Source organism: Anastrepha ludens, chromosome 6 (assembly GCF_028408465.1).
Source record: "Anastrepha ludens isolate Willacy chromosome 6, idAnaLude1.1, whole genome shotgun sequence".
NCBI classification, from domain to species: Eukaryota; Metazoa; Arthropoda; class Insecta; order Diptera; family Tephritidae; genus Anastrepha; species Anastrepha ludens.
In genome coordinates, this window is record NC_071502.1 from 14,723,252 (window position 1) to 14,747,785 (window position 24,534).

The 24,534-nt window shown below is 38.2% G+C and overlaps 1 protein-coding gene across 1 annotated transcript in view; it reads right to left on the reverse strand.

The window, feature by feature from the left end:
- The window catches only part of LOC128865657 (protein Shroom-like), a 98,834-nt gene extending 81,049 nt beyond the window's left edge, over window positions 1–17,785 (reverse strand). Inside the window, exons 1-2 of the mRNA XM_054105889.1 lie at window positions 17,532–17,785; window positions 2,684–3,496 (exon numbers count right to left, since the gene is read on the reverse strand). Of these exons, the coding sequence (XP_053961864.1) occupies window positions 2,684–3,496; window positions 17,532–17,785 (1,067 nt within the window). The remainder of the gene's footprint in view (window positions 1–2,683; window positions 3,497–17,531) is intronic.
- Window positions 17,786–24,534: the final 6,749 nt, after the last annotated feature.

Below are 24,534 nucleotides of genomic sequence, written 5' to 3' on the forward strand. Positions count from 1 at the left end.
ATCATGGAAAGACTTACGCCTTAACAACGTTTACAAATCGTAGAATTGTATTACGAAAATCGATGCTCTGTGAAAAGTTTGCATCGCGCACTCAGGCCAACTTGTGGTGTTCAGGGATGAGGGCCTTTTTTTTGGTTTATTTTTTACGCTAAAAAGGAAAATTGCCGTATTTCGATTGAAGGGCAACTCGAAGCCGTTCAAGAGCAGCCAGGGTTCATGCGACTACAGTGGTCTCTGTATCTTAATGCACTAAAATTCAATGGGCTGTAAAACTACATATCGAAATTTTTCTAAAAGTTCTGATCCAAAAGTGTGGAATGTCTTATGAAAATTTTTTGACTCTTTTTAGATTTGCACAAAATTTTAAACTTGGATATAAATTAAAAAAAAAAATTTTGAAAATTAGTTGAGAGACAAATAATTTATCAAAACTTGTGAATAAATGCCAGTGCTGTAATTTTCTAATGCACTGTATGAAGTCTGTGAATAATTCCATGCGATGTGTGCGTGTGTCTGTATGCGCAGCTGCCTCTTTGTAGGTACACAAAAGAATATGCAGTTATTTATTTTCGTCTTTTTATTTTTTATGCAAGTAATCTCGTTTTTGTTTTCCTTGATTTGTTGGCTTATGCAACTTCATGACAAAGGCAATAAATAATGAGTTATGATCGATATTCAACGCAAATTGACCGACCGTTCATTAGCGGACCTTGACCTCAGTGCCATAGATGTAGTACAGATGCAAGTCTTTACTGTCTGCCCACAAATTAATTTATCAACAATTGTCCGAGTTTTTATACCCACTGCATAAAAATATAATCCAGGAGGCGTGGTTGCACCCACTAGTGCATATGAAAATTGGCTTTCAATGCGAACATAAAAATTTTGTATTTAAATATTTGTTAAAGTTATTTTCTTTTTACGATCTGGCAAGGTTTACGTTTTTAACAATATTAAAAGTTACTAAGGAAAATATGATACAATGGCCACAATTTCAAGCCAAAGTTCGAAATAAGCCAAAACAGTCCTTTTCCCTCCGTAGACAGGAATTGGGCGTAACTCAGCTTACGTGGAAGAAGTGAACCTATAGAGCTCTTGAAGCGCCAAAACTTCGACGATTGCGTTGCTTAAAAATCATTTAACATCTTTATTGAAAATTTCTACATTTGTCTATATCACAGAAACTGCCGTAACGGTCTCAATCACGGTCTAGTTTCCCATGCTCTGTTTCATATACAATTTTTTGGAATTTTTTTCTTTGTTTAATTCAGACATTTATCAATTGCGCTTTATTTTGGGCCCATCTCTTTCAGAACAGCCTCCTTGGCAAGTGAAAGAATAGGAAATATTTAAACTAAAGGCCAAAAGTGATTTACTTCTTTGCTCTTCACCCGATCGCTTTTTAGTTTTGTCATCAATGATATCTAAACCCAAACGATGCATTGGGTGCAAAAAACTCTATTCCGCCCAAAAATTTAGATATTTTTATTTGCATTAACTTGCAATTTTTTATCAATCGCTTCTCAACTTGCATTCAACCTTTGATTTGTGTATACAGCAAAGAGCATTTTACGATTGCATTTGACTATTGTTTTAAGGTTTTTATATTTAGTAATCTTAATTTCAATTCAAATAACGGTCTTCATTTTACGACTCAAATAAAATCGGTGTTAAAGTTCAGTTCTAATGGAAGCTGCTGTTACCCGCCCGAAAATATTTTATGATATCAGAATACTGTGTGTATATTTATTATATAGCTACGAATATATATGGCATACAAATTGTAATATATAAGTTTGTATGTATGTAAGTACAAGTAGGTTTGATGCATTTATGGTATTCGCTTCATGGATGCGCACTTTAGTGCCCCTCGAAATGGTTGTGCAAAAGAGGTCGTAAAATCGTATGAATCAGCTGCAATTGTTTATTAAATTTAGCAATGCGATTACAAAACTGTGGCAATTAGCATAAATAAATGCAAAAAGTGATTTAGCGAATACATAAAAATGCAATTCAAATGCGTATGTATGAAAAAAACAAATATTTAGTACTTAATTGTGGAATTTGGAATATTGGAATAAATGCCACATATTTGGAGATTCTACATTTCCACGGCCATAGAATTTGGCATCAAGATAATGAAGCAATCCTAAAAATAACAAAACTGAAGCCCCCATAGGAGAGTCCAGCAGTAGTAACCGGTAGCTGTTTAGCTTGAATGTAGTGTCTCTCGCTTCTCTAAGCAGCCTTTGTGTAGTCATAGCCTTCTATCGCATTAGAGCTGAGTGTTGTTTTGTTTCGCCGACAAGAGCTGGCTCATTCCACACTATACGGGTATGTACAGTGAGTCAATAAAGTTTAAGTACACACATCAGTCAGATAAAAAAATGCATATGTTTCATTCAATTTACATAAAAATTTATTAGAGCTTGTATATTTCACATTGTAAATAAAGTAAGGAACATAAAATCATTCTTTTCAATTCATTACATACTAGCTTTAAAACGTAATAAACAAAAAACTTTGCACTATCGTGATTTCACATAAAAAAAGTTTAAGTACACTTTATAAATAATATTAAAAAAAGAACAAAAACAAAAAACGTGGAATAAATTAATATTTTGTTGGTCCTCCACCTGCATCGATAACAGCTTGTAAGCGTCTACGCATGCTTCTCACTAACCTTTTAGTGTCATTTTCTGCGATTTTGCCCCACTCCTCTGATAACGCATTTTTAAGCGATCCCTTTGAGGTTATATTATGTTTCCGAGTTCTTTTTTCTAACAAATCCCAGACATGTTCAATGGGATTTAGGTCCGGTGATTGTGGGGGAGTATACAGTTGTTTGCAGTTGTAAAGGAGCCATTCCTTAACAAAATATGACGTGTGCTTGGGGTCGTTATCCTGCTGAAAAAGAAATGTATTTTCATCGAGCCCCAATTGCGTTGCACTTTGTTTAAGGTTGCTGCGTAAAATGCTTAGATATGAATGCTTATCCATAGTAGTTTCAATAAAGACCATTTTACCCACACCAGCTGCCGCCATACAACCCCAAATCATTATGTTACCGCCACCGTGTTTGACAGTCGGTATTAAATTTTTTATCTGCATCTCGTCATTAGGCTTTCTCCATATTTTTGTCGCTCCATCCGGTCCATAAATATTATATTCAGATTCATCGCTAAATAATACGTTATCCCAAAAGGAATCTGGCCTTTCTAAGTGCTCCTTTGCAAAATCCAAACTTTTTTTTTTATTAATAGGTGATATTAGAGGTTTTCTACGTGGAACTCTTCCATTGTAACCAGCTTTATGAAGTACATTTCTAATGGTCTGAGGATTGACGCTTGTTGCAGTTCCTTGTAGCAATTCATCACGTATTTTTGGAGCAGATTTTTTGGGATCAGCTTTGATGGCATTCAAAATATATCTCTCTTCCCGTTCGGAAATTTTTTTTGGACGACCAGAACGTGGTTTCTTTTGCACATTTCCATTGCTGTTGTGAAAGTTAATAATATTTTGTACGCTAGAATGTGTTTTTCCAACAATTCTTCCAATTTCACGCAATGATTTTTTTTCCAAATACAATTTGATGATCAGTTTTCTTATTTCCATCGATATTTCTTTACCTTTTCCCATTTCGCCCACTTTGAACTAGCGCCTGTATACAAATGTACAAATTGTCAATAATAAAATGCTTCAAACGCATTTCTACACTTGTTTGCTAAAACCCAAACAAATTTAAATCCGTTATCTTTACAAAAACAACAACGCAACAATACATATTTGCGTATTGTACTTAAACTTGTTTTGCGTAATTTTAGCGCTCATTGAGGGTTATTTTACGTATGCATCTAAAATGTATAACGGGAACAACAAAAAAAACTGTTTTCATGACAACAATGTACTCTTTTAATGATACAAAGATATTGCATGAAGTTTTTTTTAACATAACTATGATAATTCTTAGTGTTTGTAAGAAATAACAAGGTGTACTTAAACTTTATTGACTCACTGTATGTCCAGAGATTTCTAGTCAAGGGCATACAGCATCCCAACGTTACAGGAGTCTCATTATTAGCTACATCTAAGCGGCGATCCGTTGGTGCTTGCTGACAAGGTTCAATACCTAGCCTTAATCTTGCACAGAAAGTTAACGTGGAAGCCTTACATTAAGGAGAGGATAAGGAAGCTAGCAATCGCATTGTATGGGTGTAAGGGTGCTATTAGCAAAAGATCGGGCCTCTCGCCTAGAGTTGAATTTTGGCTCTATAATACCTTTATAAAGTCAATTTTGTTGTATGGAGTTATTGTCTGGTGGAAGAATCATTGTCTCACTGAAGAGTATAATAGTGAGAGTGAAGAAGCTTGAGAGAGTTCAAAGAGTCTGTATTCATTGTAATCAGCGGGGCGTTTCGAACTACTCTTACCCTAGCTCTTAACCCAATGTTCAACCCGGCTCCTATATAAGTAGATATCGCGGGAAAAACTGCCGGTGCATGTGCCGGAATTAGATTGGGAAGCTCGGTATACAGGCTCGACCTCACTTACGGACACTCAAGTATCCTTAAAAGCTTTGCGTTCATGCCCTTGATGACGGATCAATACACACCCTCGCTTAGTTCAAGCGAAACATTCTACACTCAGATTCCATTAAGGGTGGAAAGGGCGATAATCAGAGCCTAGTGAATCTATTCACCGATGGCTCGAAGTTGGAAGGAAGACTCCAGACTCAGACTCCAGTTCAGGTTACCCAATCACTGCAGTGTGCTCCAAGCAAAGGTAGCCGCAATCGAGAAAGCTGCTGATTGACTACTCACTTGCGTAATAACTGTCACGAAAGTAAATATGTATTTACTCCAATTGACAAGCGGCAATTACCATTCTGGGTTGAATGACAGTGCACTCAAAATTGATCAGACAATGCCTGATTTCGTTTTCGACAGTATCCGAAATCTTTGATATAAGTCTCATCTGGGTTCTTGGTCATAGCGCCCTTGCGAGGAACTGCGAGGCGAATGAGCTGGCCAGACAAGGGACCTTTGAGGTAGTTTCCCCGCGAAAGAAAAGCATTTGGATCCCTTTGACCCCCGCCGGTCTGCTCCTGAAAAGATGGGCTTCACGTCAACTCAACGAGCTCTGGGCAAGTATACAAACATTTGAGGTTATGATAGCCTTCTGGCCACGTGCGGATCGGTGGTGTTCGATGGATCTTGTGAGGTTGACAAAATCTCAGCTTCTCAGTTCGAATTTCGTTGGTGTTCTCGCAGTGCACAATACGCGAGGTATACATGCTGTGAGACTCGGCTTCGCATTGCTTCGAGTCTTTTTTGCGTAAGCTATATGGGCGGCCGCCATAGCCGAATGAGCTGGTGCGTGGCTGCCATTCGGGAGTGCTGAGGCGCAAATCTCCGTGCATGGGCATCAAATAATATAAACGTTTTTTTTTTCTTCTAATAGCAGTCACCTCTGGGCAGGCGATGGCTAACATCCTGCCATTGTATTTCTGTCATGAAAGAGCTCCTCATAAGAAATATCTGCCACTCGGAGCCGTTTTAAAGCTGTAGGTCCCTCCATTTGTGGAACAACATCAAGATGTTTACCACAAATAGGAGCAGGAGCTCGGCCAAACACCTAACAGAAGTATACGCGCCCATTATTTCTGTAATTTTTTATATGGAGGATGAGGAGGAATCATTTCAGCACCTTTTCCTAAGCTGTTCTGCTCTCGCGAGGCTAAGATTAAAGCATCTTGGTTCTCCCTTCTTTGTTACTCCTGCTGTTATAGCAGACCTTGATATTAGAAACCTGATGAATTTTATTAACAGCATACAATGGTTAGCACAACCGAACTCAGTCATCTTCTGTAACTCTAGAAATACTCAAGGGAGGGGCTATATAAGCAATGGAGAGCGTAAAGATCAAAATGAGAATTTTCAGCATTCAAAATATATTACTTTCTTTCTTTAACTAGGAAAACGTTGTTAAAAAATGGATGATTAATTTTGCGCCACCTTGTATGAGTATGAACTACGATTATATACTTTCGTAAAAAAATGATTAAAATTTAATAAGAATCAAATAAACTGTCTGAACTTCTCAATTAATCTCAGTGCTGCAGTTATAAGACGCACTAAACGTGGATAGGTGACTTGCATCGCAAGACCGCTTTTTCTACGGATTGGACGGAGCATCCTGTTTTTGCTACTAACACCTTTCGGCAAGGTAGTGAAGTAGTGCTTAACTTCGGCTAATTTTGCTAAACCCGACTAGAAATTTTGGTAAGGCGGTGATTAGGCTCAAATAAGGCAGACCGCATTCCAAATTTACCCCTCATAAGGTAGCCAAACTAGGCCCAAGTCCCGAAAGATATCGCTACACATCTGTCTCATTAGGCGCAGGTTCGAAAAACCGAACTTCGGTAATACTCCGGATGCCCTTCTACAAATCAGTTAGGGATTCCAATTTATGCCTAAGTGAGACACTGCCACAGATTTTCGTGACCACAACCAAATTTGGTATTGTTCTGGCATGCCAATCTTTGCCGTGTCTAACGTGGGCCAAGTAAGGTAATAGTGAGGCGTGCCTCAGTAAGGCCTGCCTAATTCGGGCCTAACTGATTCTTCGGCATGCCTCACTGTAATTCTAGTCGGGTACTTTTCTAATCTAAACGTCAAAACATTTCATGAGCTCTCCCAGTGGATTTATATTATTTTATTCCGACATTCTTGGCCCTTAACAAAGCGGTCATAGGATTGGCATCCTCTCTCATATTTAACTCGAAATAATAGTAGAAAATATAAATATTACCATAGTATTATTTTCGTAAATTAAAAGTCGAATTTTAAATAAAAGATTACGCAAAACGTAGTTATTATTTTGGCTGCAATTTTTCCCCAAATCTCAGAGTTAATGAAAAAATTAGTAAGCAACTATTATAGCCACAAGCTCTACCAGCACTTGATCTCTCCCCCGTTTAAGCCTTGTGCCCACCTCTCTGTCATTATGGCCAACTTAATCCACTTTTTTTGCCATTCGCAATTTCAACAGAGCTCCAACCGCAGTTGGCAATGGTGATCAACGTGATCGCTTGGTCAGATACCCGTCAGGCAGTCGATCTGCCAGTCAATCAGTCGGACAGTCAGCACAGCTAACCACCAGCATCAGCATCGCTATACGATATTCGCATTTGTTGCAAAAGCAATTCAATAATACATGACAATTGAGTGGAAAATCGAAAATCCAATTCAAAAGCCATTTAACTAGCAAATACGAATAGAGGATCACTTTCGCTTACAATGATCCCAAAAGAAAGCAGCAAAACAAAAACAAAACTCAATAAGCAAATTCGTAGATGAACTGTTCGACGATGTCTTCTCGGTCGCATGGCAATTGATGTTATTAAAAATGTTATTTTTGCTTTTGTTACCCTGACCACCACTGCTGCTGCCATTACCAGCATTGTTTGCTTTTCTCACTAATTTTCAGCACTTAATGATCACTTGGAGCAGCAGTGGAGCGGGCAAGCGCTCGAACAAATTGCGTATGCCGCAGCTACGGCTGACATGCCGGCACGACAGCTCCCACTGCGCAATGCTGCTGCTGCCACACAATTACATATGGCAGTGGTTGAATAGAGTGGATGGGAGAAAGATTATATGGCGGGACATGAGAAGCGGCGCGGCTTGGCCTATCATCGCTTTGCCTAATGAACTTTACACTGCAATTTCTTTGTGACGCAGTACAAACGTGTTGTTGTTTTGGATGTGCTATTTATGTATATTGAAACCAAACAAACTACAAAAAAAGAAAAAAATATATATATATATAATAAAAATAAAAATAATAAAAATATTCCAGTGCGCTTATAGGCAGCTTCGCTCAGTTGTTGAGACTTTGTCAAGAGTTTTCATAAGTAAATAAATTCTTCAAAAAACAAAGCTCGTGAAATAAAATAAAAATAAAGTAAACAACTTTCAGTGCATATAAAAATTAAACTAAAAACAAACTTCGTTGCGAGCTGCAGTTTTGTGGAAAAAATTGCAGTGAAATTTTCGCCACTTAACTATTGGAGATTGAAGTTGTCTCTGGCTGCTTACTAGTGAAACTATACTTTCTGAATTACTTATTTATTTAATTTAATTATTTTTTTATTATTTACATATCTAACAAATGGATAATTATGGCGCCGTTGAGTCAATTGAGTTAACATTTGATGGCTTTTGAGAAGCTTTATAAAATACGCAAAGCTACGAAAAGAATAAGCACTTCAGTATAGACAAGTATATAATTGTATTTACACTTATACTTATACTTATACTTATACTTATAACGGGTGATCAATTAAGAGGAGTTTTTTTCATTTGCGTTTTTTTTACAGATCGCGCGCGAGTTGTGGCAAACTGTCATCGTGGATTTGTTGAACAGCGTTTGGCATTTCATCATGGAAAGACTCACTCCGCAACAACGTCTACAAATTGTTCAACTGTATTATGAAAATCAGCGTTCTGTGACAAATGTTTTTCGTGCGCTTAGACCGCATTATGGTCAACATAATCGGCCTGCCTTAAACACTATTCGACATACCATCAACAAATTTGAATCCGAATATTCATTGGTGGATAATTCTCGACCGAATAGACCACGTCCAGCAAGAAGCATTGAGAATATAGCGGCAGTAGCAGAGAGTGTACGGGAAAACCGCGATGAATCGATTCGGCACCGTTCTCAGCAACTTGGACTGTCGTATGGAACAACTTGGTCAATTTTACGGAAGGATCTTCATTTAAAAGCATACAAAATACAGCTCGTACAAGAACTAAAGCCAAATGACCTTCCTGCACGTCACTGTTTTGCTGATTGGGCTCTTGAAAAGATTGAAGAAGATCCGCTGTTTTCAAGCAAAATTTTGTTCAGCGGTAAGGCGCATTTCTGGCTCAATGATTACGTCAATAAGCAAAATTACCGTATTTGGGATAAAGAGCAACCAGAACAGGTTCAAGAGCTACCTTTACACCCAGAGAAAACAACGGTCTGGTGTGGTTTATGGGCTGGTGGAATCATCGGTCCATATTTTTTCAAAAATGATGATGGCCGCAACGTAACTGTGAATGGTGCTCGCTACCGTACCATGATATCGGACTTTTTGCTACCTGAAATTGAATCTAATGATCTCTACGACATTTGGTTTCAACAAGACGGAGCCACTTGCCATAAAGCGCGTGAAACAATGACTTTATTGAGAAGTCAATTCGGAGAGCAGCTGATTTCACGTTTAGGACCTGTGAGTTGGCCACCAAGATCTTGTGATATCACACCTTTGGACTTTTTTCTTTGGGGATTCGTGAAGTCCAAGGTCTATGCTGATAAACCAGCTACGATTGAAGCTCTGGAAGCCAACATTACGCGTGTTATTCACGACATACCAGTCGAAATGCTCGAACGAGTGATTGAAAATTGGACCTTCAGAATGGACCACCTTAAGCGTAGTTGCGGCCAACATTTGAATGAAGTCATATTCAAAAAGTAAATGTCAAAGAATGTCCTTTCAAATGATAAATAAAGGTTTTGAACATAATTTACATTTTTGTTTTTTTTTAACTATTGAAAAAAGCACCTCATGATTGATCACCCGTTACTTATATATTACTTATACTTATACTTATACTTATGCTTATGCTTATACTTATACTTATACTTATACTTATACTTATACTTATACTTATACTTATACTTATACTTATACTTATACTTATACTTATACTTATACTTATACTTATACTTATACTTATACTTATACTTATACTTATACTTATACTTATACTTATACTTATACTTATACTTATACTTATACTTATACTTATACTTATACTTATACTTATACTTATACTTATACTTATACTTATACTTATACTTATACTTATACTTATACTTATACTTATACTTATACTTATACTTATACTTATACTTATACTTATACTTATACTTATACTTATACTTATACTTATACTTATACTTATACTTATACTTTTAATTTATTTACTTATTTATTATTAATTCAATTTTTGAACTCAGATTCGTAAACAGTGACTCAAATAATATTAGAAACGTAATTTTAATTGAATTTATTACCCTTTCCCAAGATTACTAAGTTTTGGCCACTTAATTCCCAAAAGTCGCAAATTTTTGTGGGTTGCAGGGGCAAATATTAGGCTGGCTACAAAGAAAAAAAACTGGACCTTAATGCTACCCCCTACGGCGTATGCTTGTTCTACGACCAAAAAAATTGGTGCCTATTATTTAATATTTTTTTTTTGTTTTTTTTAGTATTTACCCATGTAACCAACGCTTTGAAAATTACCATTGAGTTTCCAACTTTCCCAACTATGAAAGCCGGTGCTTCCTCATTAATATAAAAACACCAGATATTAGCTGGACTATTCCCTCCCTGAGTTTTTTTTCGATTTGAAAAGTCGAGCGATTCACTCCCCATCGCTACTCGAGAAAATGAATTTCAATATTCCTCAGCGAAACTTAAGAAATCACAATATGATATTTTGTGGTTAGGGATGGTTAGAACTAATTATGCTTCGATTTTAAAAAAACTTTGAGAATGCTTAATTCGGTTTCAAATCATATTGGCCCAGATTTTTCTCCACAAAGGACCACTTAAAATTGTGACCAAGGCGAATCTATTAAAGGCGGTGTTGGTAAATCAGCTGAGTTGTTTTTCCTTTCGCCGTGTCCATGTGGCTGTCAGCTCAGAATGAAACAAGGCGAATTCATTATTTGTTTTCTAGGTTTCCAACACTGTGCTTTGACAAACAAACGTACAGAACAGTGTTGTTGGTGTAGTGCTACCACCTTTAATGAATGCGCCTTGGTTGTGACTAAATGAATTTTCCCATTAAATTCGAAATATTCTCTATATTCTTTCTATACAAATTATAAAAAATATTAGTACCTTATAGCCTAAACAGTCGAGTGAGTTAATTTGGAATTATCTTAATTTGAAATTAAGCGAAACTAATGCGAATTGACAACTAGACTTAATTCTCATAAGATAAGCGGTTTAGCGGTATTTGCGATGGCAACATTACCGAAAATGATAGATAATATCTATTGTTAATGAAAAATAATGAAACTTTTAATGAAAAGAACAAGAAAGACTGTACGCAATGCTAGTTTGCACTAAAACCTTCGAAATTACATTAATTGCTTTGATGTATGTATTTTAAAATAAATGTTTAATTTTTAGTATCAGGGCAGCTAATACCCGTCCATCTTTTACTGACAAAACGATTTTATATTCAAATCAGTTGTTCACTAATCCGTGTAGCAACCGTCTGCTACACTACAATTTTAATCACAATTAACGCCGCCGTCTGTCCAGACCATTAGATGGTTAGTAAGGAAGCAAGTCAAAAATTCCACTTTCGTTCGTTTGAGACCTCTAAATAAGTAAAAAGGGCCTTTATAATTCAGTAACTATTATAACTTTTTAAATACAAGTTTTAAAGGCTATTACTTTCTTGACGATAAAAAATCAATCAATTTCATAGTTTTTGTTTTTCATGAAAAATAGTACCACGGGCTATATTCTGGTTGTCCTATTGTCTGTGTCGATAACGCAGATCCGTTCTCCAACATCCTACCATATTTTGTTCTATTTTAGTTCAGCGTTATCGCCGGCTTCCTATTGCGATCGCAATGCATAGCCGTTGCCAAGAGCCCACGAGTTTATTCTGCGTAGAACACTATTTTATAATCGAGTATCGCCGGGTTAATAGAAATTGTTACCCAATGGGAACTTTTGAATAAGAAAAGTATTTTTATTCGAAACGTGTATTTATGTGATTATGGTAGATCAAATTTTTTAGATAAAAAAAGGAGCGTGTTTGAATAATTTCCCATTATATCGGAATCTAAACAGGGAGACGTTTTATAAACATTGATATTCAACCAGGCCCTACACGCAGCAATTACCGAACTAAATCCAAATGGGACTATATACAACAAGCATGGCAAAGAGCGGAAGTGAATTACAGAGTGGGTTTAAAAAACTAGGAAAAATAGTACGAACTACTGGGCTGAGAATTAATACAGAAAAAACGAAGTTTATGGTCCGGCCCACCTCCGGCTTAAGGCATGATGATCTGCTGAACTGAGACTATGCATTCGAGAGTGTGCAAGAATTTACCTATTTGGGTATCAAAATATCAGACAATAAGGATACATCATTAACAATAAATGATAGAGTTTTAGTAGCAAATGAGTCTTTTTACTCTAATTTGAGTCAAATTTATTATCTCTTAAGTCAAAATTGTTATTTCGCGACCAAAAGATAAGGATATACAAAACATTGATCCGCCCTATGCTTACCTATGGTTGCGAGCTATGGACGCTAAAAACTACTGACATTAATCAGCTAATGGTCGTCGAAAGAAAAATTTTAAGAAAAATGTATGGACCAATCAGACTGCAGGGCGTTACTTATCAAATAAGATATAATCATGAGCTGGAACTTTTAGCAAACAACGAACGATGTGACAAGATTTGTAAAATCTCAGAGAATAAGATGGTTTGGACACGAGTTCAGAATGCCCAAGGCGAGAACAACTCGAAAGGCAGTTGAATTGCGCCCCGTTGGAGGCCGCAGAAAGAAACGGCTCGAAATCGTTGAAGATGACCTTGCAAAGCTGAACGTGCGCCGGTGGAAGGAAGTAACCTTAGATAGAGGCGGGTAGCGAAAGGTTGTGAATGAAGCAATGGTTCACCAAGAACTGTGATGCTAAGAAGAAGAAAAAGTGATCAAATGGCGCAACATATCTCGGCTACTAATCGAAAATTATATCAAAATAAGTTCTGTTATTTATCATTTTTGGGAGATCTTTTCTTTTGCTCCCTAATAAGGGAGTACAAAATGGAAAAAGTCTCGGTAGTGCGGCGAAATCATGTCAAAAGGAGTGCTCTTTCACTACTCGCTTTGTGAGCTCTCACGCCTAGTTCTACTGGCATCGCACATGTCGTACAGTCATACTTATGTATATACTCGTAGTAGGTATACTACGTCTTTGCCACCGTGGCAGCAACAAATGAATAGCAAACACTCGAACTGCATATAAAGTGGCAGTCTCACACAACATCAGTAACAACAGCAGCATCATTGACGCCACCAGCAACATTCTAGGTCAACTATGTTTGCTATTATTGTTATTGCTTTACAAATTTTTCCTGCTTTTCAACGTTGGCATTGTTGATTCCGACGTTTCTTTAAAAAATGTCTCTATTCGCACTTCCCATTCATCAATGTCCCGACAGCCGGCTAGGCAACAACAAAGTCTCCAGACAGCGACGGCATTAAGCAACAGTAATCCTATGCAACAAATAACCGCTACAATAGTAAGTAGTCACAGAAACAAAATACAAAACAAAAAAACTGAAAACTAGAATGCTGCCGGTTGAACAGTGAGAACCAGCAGCAGAGGCGCACAACAACAAGGCAGCAGCGAAATTTTTAGTCACAACAATATGTGGTAACAATGCTGTTAGCGCCATTGGCAACATCATTCACTGGCAGTTAGGAGACGCAGTCATCCTTTCGTTGTTGCATATGCAATCTTTTGTTGCAGTTGGTTTTGTTGTAGACATTACTTTCTGTCGCAAATTGTCGCTTTTCCCAGGGTTTTTACTTTGACTAGGCTGTTGTTGTTGTTGTTGAGTTAGACTTTGCTGCAGTTGTTGTCATCTCAGGGAAAATATTGTTGTATATTCTTTTTTCCATGGAATTTGTATCTGATTGTAGTTGTAAGAATAAATGCGGCAGCTTATTTGTTGCATATTGAAGAAATGTTAAATAATTCAATCGATTTGTTTCACTTAACTTTTAATTAGATGTTGCGCGCGACTTCACCCGCGCAGTTTAATTGTTAGGCACATCACAGCTGGAGTGACAAAATGTGTTGCCTAATAAACAAAATTGTTTTACACCCCACAAACATGGAGGAGTGTAGAGGCCCACTTAATTGTTCTTGCATGGCTCCTTTTGGCGTTAAGAACTAAAAAATCCAGTAGATGTTCCGTAAATGGTTAGGCTATTCGGTACTCAAAAAGGTTTGGTTTCATATAACCCTGTTGTGGCTTAGCTAGAACTTGAGAATAATAGAGATAATGATGAAAACGCTTCCATCTTTGCGACTATGGTAAAAGTAAGTAGAAATGAAGCCCGTAATCCTACTGTATGCACTAGAAATGAATTTTTTTTTTTATTTTTACGATCATAGAATTTTCGGGATTCCGGAATCCGGAGATGCAATACCGGATTCCGGAATCCGGAATCCTACCGTACGTACTACAGATGGCAATATATTTGATTTTTACGGTCACGGAATTTTCGGGATCCAGTTATTAAATTTTCGAGATTTCGGGACTAGTTCCAGGACTCATTTTTGGGATCCGTAATATAGCGTATGCACTAGAAATGACAGTTTTTGATTTTTACGAACCCGGAATTTTCGGGACCCGGGACAACATTTTCGGGATCCATATTCCTACCGTTCGTACTAGAGATGGAATTTAATTTTTTATTTTTACGATCACAGAATTTTTGGGATCCCGGTATTACACTTTCGGCATCACGGAATTAGTTTCGGGCTGCAGATATTCACTATTTTGTCACAAGTTAACTCGAAAAAAATGTCTCAGTATTGTTTGAGACTTTTTACTAACTTTTTTTTTATTTTTTAGATAGGAGGTGTAAATCAAAATGTCTGAAACATCATCAAAGGTGCTGTCACACCAATGGTATGTGGGGCATGCTCCCACTAACACTAAAACATTCCTCCTCCTCGGCTGGTTTCCACCCTGGAACCGCGTTAACATTTCTTCAAGGTGGAGCCGCGCTTATGTCTATTGACACAACAGGTTCCTGCGTCCAGGCTCCGCTCCTGTGGGCGCATGGAGATTTTACGCCATCCATAGTATTCACTCCTCCCACTGTCTTCGAAAGCGGTTGTGGGGGAGTGAAACATCGGAGAATATGCAATAGTCCGATACTCACAAACTATTGTCTTGCCTTCAGTGCGGTACTGTTGTGAGTGTTTGGCTTAAGCGTCTGTGTCTGTCGTCGATTTGACTAAAACAGTTTATCTCCACTGTCCAACTGCTAGCAAAGGTACCAAAAACTTTGTAATTAACGAATAGGCTTTAGATTTATAAGGTTGTTTTCTATTTTTTAGTTTTTTTTTCATTCCTTTTCTCCTAAGAACTGTCGAATTATGACTTAGCTGGATTAAGTACATTACATAAGAAATAATCTAGCTGGTCTTGCTACATAATTAATGTAATATTTTTAATAGTATTGAATGCTTATCTATCTTTCTGCTTCTACTGCTGCTGCCGCTATTGTTTCTGGGCTTTCCTTTCCCAATCAATGCGGTTGAGCCTTGTCACGACTGCAGCCGCGAACGTTTTTGCGGCGTCTCACTTAGTGATGGTCAAACACATATCCTGGAGAAATCTTACGTGGGATGGCGGGTGTTCGAATGCCTTCGCCAGCAGTGCTCGTTCTTCACTGAAACGCCTGCAGTGAAAGGCCACATGTTCTGCGCTCTCGACAGTATTCGAACAACTCGGGCAAAAAGGGCTGTCGGCCAGCTGGAAACGGTGTAGATATTCAAGGAAGCAGCCGTGTCCGGAGAGTGAGTTTCTACTATATATCATTTAATAAATAGAAGGGTTTTAAATATAAAGGGTCTTTCGAAAGTGACTTCTAGATGTCAGTAGCGAATAATTTCTAGACGGTACATTTTTTATGCAATCTTTGACGTCTTATTTCCAATATAAATCTGAAAGTGCCCCAGACGAGCGACCACGCAAAAAATCGCGTTTGGAGAAATCAAAAATTAAGTCGATGCTCTTTTGCTTTTACGATTCCAAGGGAATTGTCCCCAAGAAGTTCGTGCCAATGGGCCAGACCATCAATGCAATTTTCTATCTTGGCGTTTTTAAGCGGTTGTTACATCGCATTCGTCGAATTCACTATGAATACCGCGAAGAAGGAAGCTGGCGCTTATTGCACGATAATGCACCATCTCATCGATCCATTCTTGTGACTGATCTTTTGACTATAAATCGCATTTTAATCATCAATCACTCACCGTATTCGCCTGACAAGGCTCCCTGTGACTTCTACCTATTTGGAAAATTGTATTTGGCCATGAAAGGAAAACGTTTTGCATCCGTAGAGACCATCCAAAAGGCGTACTGACATCCTGAACCGGAATGTCCGGTCAATGACCTCAAACACTCTTTCGAAAAGCGGTTAGATCGCGGAAAACAGTGTATAAATAAACTCGAAGTTATCAGAACAAAGCGCCTGTCGTTTTTATTTTAGCTCAGTTTTGTTTATTTTGGACTTCACTTCGTATATTTAAAATAACATCGTTAAAATTTTTCAAAAATGGAGATTGAAGAGTCCAAAATTTATGTGAAATTTTCTAAATTTTGTATAAAGTTTGAATTCAGTTGAAAAACATTACAAATATCACAAAAAAACTCACCATATACTTAATTATGCCCGCTACTGTACGAGGTCGGGTCAATAAGTCCGTGACTTTTTGTATTTCTGACCTCTTTACTGAAAAAGAAATACTGCTCCTGTCAACAGACATCTGTCAGTTGACTCCTGTCAAAATTTGAACGTGCTGCGTCAGTTAGTTTGTGTTTTACAGCTACCTTTATCAGACTGCCCAGTAATTCACAGTCGACCACAAACACAATCGTGTAACAACTTCACAGGAAGGTTTGGCGTTGTTTAATCGCAATATGGAGGAGTTTTTGCGCCGTTTTGTAACCGTGGACGAAAGAGGTCAGAAATACAAAAAGTCACGGACTTATTAACCCGCCCTCGTATTTTCATATTTGCTAATAAGTTAAAGCTCATATAGCTCTTTTTACTGGAAAAAAGAGAGTTTTCTTTTTCCATTTCATATGGTTCGTAGGAAATTGAAAATCCCAAAAACCTCTGAAAATATCGAAACCTCGGTACTGACATCCCTAGTATGCACCCACAAAACACTTCAAAATAAGCCATTCTTCATCAATATTTAGTGCGGACTTTTCGGGTCTTACCACATATGAGGTCTATGGACCATTTGCGCTCTCAATGTATGCATGGAGGTACTGGGCTGGCCGCTTTTATGCAAAAATAAAAAGTAAAATGGCTCATTTCTCTGCTGGCCCATCCACGGTGCACTTTCTAGCGATGGTCCTTTGAGCAGGAACCCAACTATTTTAGTGTCGCTCAAATTACCTTAGTACTATATATTGATTGTTGTTGCTTTGATTACCTCTCGTATAGTATTCCTTTCAATAGCATTTGCTTCAATGTGATATTTTGTGGCTCGCATCTCGGTTATTCTCAGCGGTATTGTTGCTGCAACTATAGTTGTTTGTAGCGAGGCACTTTAAGTCGTTGGTGTCACTGTTTTTGTTGCAATCGTGATTTTACTCGTCGCTGTGATTCTACTCACATTTCCTGCCGCCCACTCTTCCGCCTGTGTACTGGCGTCAATGTTGTTGCAATGGCCGATGCATTGCTGCATTTCGAATTGCCGGCAATTATGTTGTCGAAATGTGAAATTAAGTTGCCAATAACTTTGGCAGCTGGCGCCGCAGAGGATGACGAGCAGCGAATTGTGCACAGTGAACGCCGTTGCAGCTGACTGAGTGCCCTTTCGTTGGTTGAGACATGCGCAACAGCACCAGCAACATTCCCGTTACACATCTAGCACTACATTTATTGTGGTTGTTGTTGTTGCTGTTTGGATTTAAAATATTTCCCATGCCACTGCACAAAGCGTTAGAATGTTTCCCATTTTAAATGTTTTTAAAAGCAGCCACACGAATGCAATGACTAACTACGAGTACTTGCAACACGCTGCCACAAATTGCCATGAATTGCATACGCTCGGTAGTGTCTATGTATGTAGCACAAGGCAGACTGGGTCAATTGGTCAGCTGGGCGAGAGCATACGCTAACACACCCCTACCATCCAGCCATCCATCCATCCATCTACTATGGCACTTGCAACATGCCCCATTGCTGCATGGTAAAATTACTTTCCAAAAACTCAGCCGCTGCTTAGAACTTTCCCAAGCGATTCAAGTTCACGTGAATGCCGGCGAAAACCCATGTTGCACATTGTAGCGAAATAAATTATCAACTCCGCAATCGCTCACAGCTACTTGCAACATATTTCATTGCTGCTAAGTAGGTGTCGTTTATTGCCAAATACGCCCATGGCGACAAAAGCAATTGCAACGTATTGGCAACTATTTAGCGTTCTATGTACTTATGTGTGCCTATGCGGTGGCATGTTGCACAGTTGCATAGTTTTCGCGGTTGTTGCTTTTTTTGTTGATTGCGTGCCTTAGGCGTAACGGCACAAAATTGGTTGATTGACGGCGTCTACGAATTACGAGTGAATTTATGCGTGCGCTGGCAAAATTGTGCGGGAAAGTTGCTGTCGTTGTTGTTGTTGATGCTTTGTTTGTTGCACTGTTGCAACATACATAATTCATTGGCGATTAAGGTGGAGTGGCTGCAAGGGCGGTTGGTCAGGCTTCCTGTGACTTCCAGACTTGCCATAACAGTGGCAAGAAAATGTGTGGCAACAACAAAAGCAAGCCACAGCTAATGCAATTTATGACTGCAACACCCTCGAACTGCTGGCTGCCGCTTACTGCTGTTGTTTACTAACAAAGATGCAACAATCTGTGTGTGTGTATGTCGCGCATCGTATCTTGCATCTAATGTTGCCACATACAGCATGCCCATATGCATATATGTGTGTGTGTGTGTAGCTCAAGTAAGCGCCAACAACTATGCAACTATGGAAAGCTCATTTTCCACTTTTGTTAGAATATTCTACTTTTACTATTAACTGCTCCAGCTACGCCAGCTGCTGTAGCGCCACAAATTGTGGCCAGCTTATTGCGCCGCTAATCATTGATTCCATTCGAGTGAATTATTGTGCAATTTGCCGCATTGCTGGTACGCAAATAATTCGTTCTCATGCTCAACTTTTGTGCATTTTTTGGAGTAGATTGCTGTATTCTTCTTCTTCTTCCTCTTTTTTAGCTACTTTGCTGCTTACTGCTTGCTACTTTGGCCTGCAGTTTGTTGTAGTTGCTGATGTTGCAGCAACGATTACCAGCGAATTTATTGGCTCTACATCGTTGCCACATGCCCTCAGGTATTAATTAAATTGCATTTGAATGGCAAAAATGGCCAAACGTATGACCCAAATTCATTTGAAAGTTCGCGCACCACATCGCCAAATGCACAACACAAACAAGCAAACCCTCGTGCAAACATACCCAATCCGTAATATAGTCGCATAGTGCAGCTTAGCGTACGACATGTTGCAATTGGCTTGACGCTTTTTTCCACAAAATTCAAAGCATTTACCATTTGCAAATTTTGTGAAAGTGCAGTTGTTGCACTATTTTTCCATTTTATTTAACTGTATAATTTTTATTTTTCTTCTTGTTCTTGTTCTTTTCATCTTTCAGCTCATATACGGGTCACTCAACAATTTATTTAAGGGTCCTCTCCTTGGCAGCAAACACACACACACATACAATCCCATGCCTCTGTACTGACTTAGTTTAGAAGTTAGAGAGGCTCTGTTCGTCTGCACCAATTAGTATTTGTGACAAATGGCTTCGAGTTAGATTTTGTGTGAGAATTATGGTTGCTTAAGTATAAACGTGCATGCATACATACATACGTACGTGCATAAATAGTTGCTTATAAACATTTTTGGGTCAGAAATGACAGGTCTGAAATTTAAATAGCGAATTGTGAAAATAATATTTTTTAGGATATTAGGTTATACCCAGCATGGCTTGTTTAACATCTGGCAATGAATAATGATTTGAGACAAATTTTGCACTTTCTAATCCGACAGTCGACGCATAGCTAGCACTTGGGCTGAAAAGTCCCGGGAATAACACATAGACAGCACTAGTTTTATTGCATTCACTCTTTTTCAGTTAGTACTAACCTTAACCTTAACCTTGTTAAAATTTATTGACATTCTATTCATCAGTTCGTGAGTTATTGCGCTAAGAGTGACGCTACTTTTGTTATTTTCAAATTCAAATGGATCAAAAAGAATTTCGTGTTTTAATTTTGCAATGCTTCTTGAGGGGGGAAATACCGTTCCTACGAAGCAATGGCTGAAGACTTCGCTCCTTCAGAAAAAATAAGAAAATTATGGTTTGCTAATTTCAAACGTGGTCGTAGAAGCGCCGATGATGCACAAGGCAGTGGACATCCAAATGAGGCGGTAGCACCAGAAAACATCAAAACAAATCCACAAAATAGTTTTGAATGATCGAAAAGTTAAGTTGCGTGAGTTAGCTGACACCGTAAAGATATCAAAAGAATGTGTTGGTTTTATTGGGTTGGGGAAAAAATAATGTCGTATTTTGTGAATTGAGCGCGACATTTAAACATACGGCGATTTAAAGATGACAATCTGTACTACAAGTGTCTCTTTGACAGTGTTGTGATCGTACGTTTCAGTCTTAAGCTATAGCGCGTCAAAGGTGGAGTTCACTAAGCAAGAAATTCGTCATATTTTACGTTTTTACTACCTTAGAGGTAAAAATGCAACGAAGGCGGCGGCAAAAATTTGTGAAGTTTATGAGCCTGATACTGTAACGATTCGCACAGCACAGCGTTGGTGCGATCGATTTGAGACTGATAAAATCGTTGAAAATATCCAAAGAGACCGGCAAGTGAGCATTCGCTCGATTAGTCAGGAACTAGGTGTAGACCACAAAACCGTTTGGAACCATTTGCAGAATATTGGATTCCAAAAAAAGCTGGATATTTGCTACGGGAGCTCGGATGGGATGTCCTATCGCACCCACCATATAGTCCGAAACCTGGCACCAATTGACTATCATCTCTTCCGGTCCATGCAAAACGCCCTTGGTGATACCAAGTTGGCCCCAAAAAAGGCTTGCGAAAACTGGTTGTCTGAGTTTTTTGCAAATAAGGAGTGGGATTTTATAAAGGGGGGATAATGCAGTTGCCTTCTAAATGACAACAAGCTTGTGAACAAAACCGGGCATATTTGACTTGAATCGGATAATTCTAAGTACGTTAAATAAAGCGTCAAATTTCGATCACAAATACGACATTTCTTTTTCCCCAACCCAATATATTGTATGAGGATTTGACTGTGAGAAAGCTATTTTCAAAGGGGAGGCAGCTTTTGCTGACTGTTAACCAAAAACAAGAAGGTGTTGATGATTCTGAGTTGTGGCAAAGCTACATAAATTCAACTTCGAATTGCTCTCACATCCACCGTATTCACCTGATTTGCTTACCAGCGACTACTGGCTGTTCGCAAATCTAAAAAAAGATAGTAGCTGAAAAAAAATTTCGCTTCAGTGAAGAGGGAATCGCTGAAACTGGGGCCTATTTTGAGGTTGTTCTTCTACCGTTCGTTCTACAAAAGTGGTACTGAAATGTTAGCGCGGCGCTTGAGTGGTGGCGTTGTTCTTAATGGAAATTACGTTGATGCGTTGATGAATAAAGCTAATATTGAATAAAATGAAGTGTGTTTTTTTTATTAGGCCAGGGACTTTTCAACCCATGTGTTATATGCTATATGAACATATTGAACACACTGATTCTCAATAATATAAGTTATTTAATTTGCTCTATTAATGTTAAAATACATTGCAAATAAAAGTAGTAACAAAAAAAAAAAAACAAGTAATAATAAAAAATACTTGGAACTGTTTAATAAGTTTAAAATTTGGATTAAAATGGTTTTGGTACAGGAATAACCTGTATTTTCATAGCACAATTATGGAAACTGAATAAGAAATAAAATCATTTGTCAAAAGTTGTCAACCAGTTCTGGTGGTGGTGGTGGTGGTGGTTGAGGTGTTGTCTGAAAGACACAGCCCAGACCCAATAAGCACAAAAGATGCCATTTTGATGCACCCCTTATAGAACCACTGCTTCATATAAGTCGAACCAACTTGACATCTTGATTTGACTTTTCGGCCAAGGACTGTCGCTCCCGTAGCATTAGCCGTACATGTATGGGGATTGTTTATGCTGCTACAACAACAACAAAAACCACTGTTTCTTAGATACTGCCTGATTACAGTTTCTATTGAGTTGAGGAATAAATTTATAGCGTTTTTATATTTTCTTTTATTTTACAATTTTTTTTTATATTTTTTTATTCGTTCGATAGAACTCTTTCTGCTGTACAAAATTACGTTCTTTGTGTTTTTGAGTTATTTAATTTGTTATTAGTTTTGAGGCTTCGAAATGGAATACCCAGCAGGCAAAAATTAACATTTTCGACACCTGCTTTTCTTTGCTTTGCTCTTCATCGAGGTCAAAAAGCTGTCAAAGCAGCCCGTGACATTTGCGACATGTATGGAGAAGGTGCCCCATAGGCGAGTCTACAGCAGGAAAATGGTTTGCAAAGTCAAAAAATGGCGGCTTTGAAGCCGATGACACGCCCCGCAGCGGAACGTCTTCTGAGTTCGATGAAGATCGACTCAAATCACTTTTGAAGCAGACGGTCGCCAAACCAGTCATGAATTGGCCGTAAAATTAACTGCAATAATAAAACTATTCTTAATCATCTTTATTTAAGGGGTAACACCACTGTAGAAATTTCAAAAAATTGATTTTTTTTTTATAAGCTTAAAAAATTCTTTGAACCTTTTAAAATACAGAACAACAAGTTTTATACGTTACCGAAGTTTATTTCATAAATATTTTAAGCTTTTAACCAAGCGTTAGTGACTGCTACCTAACGACTTCTCCAAATTTCCATACTTTAAATGCGTTTTTCTCAAAACACGTTTTCTGAAATTGGCACGCAGCATAACTCAAACAATTTTTAATATTTTTAATCAGGTTTTTCACTACGTCTGTATAATAGCCTTCTTAAGAGAAGAGCGTAGGGGTTTTTCGATAGATTAATTTAAACGGTTGTTATAATTATTTAAGTTCCGTTTTTTTTAGTCCAAAATAGAGTTTTTTCCTTCAAATGCTTGCTAATTCCACAAAAATAAATATTTTTTAAATCCCCTACGTGTTTCTCTAGCTATTTTTATCTAGATTAAGAAAAAAAAATTTTCTTTGTTCCAGATTAAAATTTGCACCCTCTGTGCTGCGTGCCGCGGAGCTCCTTCAAGAGAAACCACATTACAAAAATGTCTCCAATGCCGCCATTTTGTAAAATTTTTCGACCAAACTTTGTAGTTTTGTATTTTAGTATATAAGTAATAACTTCCCAAATCAGAGTGATTCCTTTCCCTTTCCTTCTGTACAAAAAAATTCTTTAAAAATCTTGTTTATTTTACGCGTGTACAGTGGTGTTACCCCTTAATGGGTTTTACCAAAAAATTGGGAGTCTGGGTGCCTCACGAGTTCAACGAAAAACACAAAGAAAGTCGTCTTCAAATTACTTCTCAGCATTTCGTCACGCGGTCATAAACAATGCTTTTTGTACTGAATCGTCACGGCGCATGAGAAATGGTGCCTATACATCAATGTGAAGCAAAGAAAGGAGTGGATGGCTCCAAGAGATACGCCAAAGCCGAGAGTCAAACCGGATCTTCATCGAGAGAAGATCAGGATATGTGTTTGGTGGGAATGTGAGGGCATGGAGCACAGGGAAATGCTCGAAAATAATGCCACGGCCAACAAGGATCTCTACATTACTCAGCTACACCGCGTGAATGAGGCCATTTGATTGAAAAGACCTGATCGCCATGGTCGAACCATGCTCTTTAACGATAACGCCAGGCCCCATGTTGCACAAGTCGCCTTCCCCGGATCTTGCACCGACCGATTACCATCTTTTTCGCTCCCTGTCAAACCATATCAAGACCTCTCGTTCTTAAAAATTGGCTCAACAACTTCTTTAACACCAAAGTGGGCGATTTTTGGCGGTACATATTCTGATTATGCTCTTTGTTGGGCCAAGCTTGTTTACTTATTTTGCAGGTATCCGCGTTAGTCCATCTGCCAATGACTTGCTTCTGGGAAAGCGAGAAGATCTCTCTTTTGCGCATACCTTGGTGGCAACCTATTTTTACCGCTTTGGATTTGCTATAAGATGACCCCTATCTTTCCGGTTCATTCGCTTTCTCGTTTCCTTCAATGTTTCTATGGCCAGGTAGCCAAATAAGAGTAATGTCTGCCGTGCGCACTAAAGTAATAAGTTCTTCTTTGCATTCTATGACGATTTTTGAAGTGATTGTAGGTGATTTTAAAGCTAAGAAGGCTGCTTGACTATCTGAAAAAAAAAGAAACATATTGTCTATAGTTGTTATGGATGGCTTCGAATTATCCTTCAGGTTTTCCTTATCCCGAGAATTTCTGCTTGAAAGATACTTATCCAATTCGCCAGGTGAAAAGACTTGGAAGCTTTGAGGTCTTTCAAATAGACACTGGCCCCGACACGGCAATCCATTCCG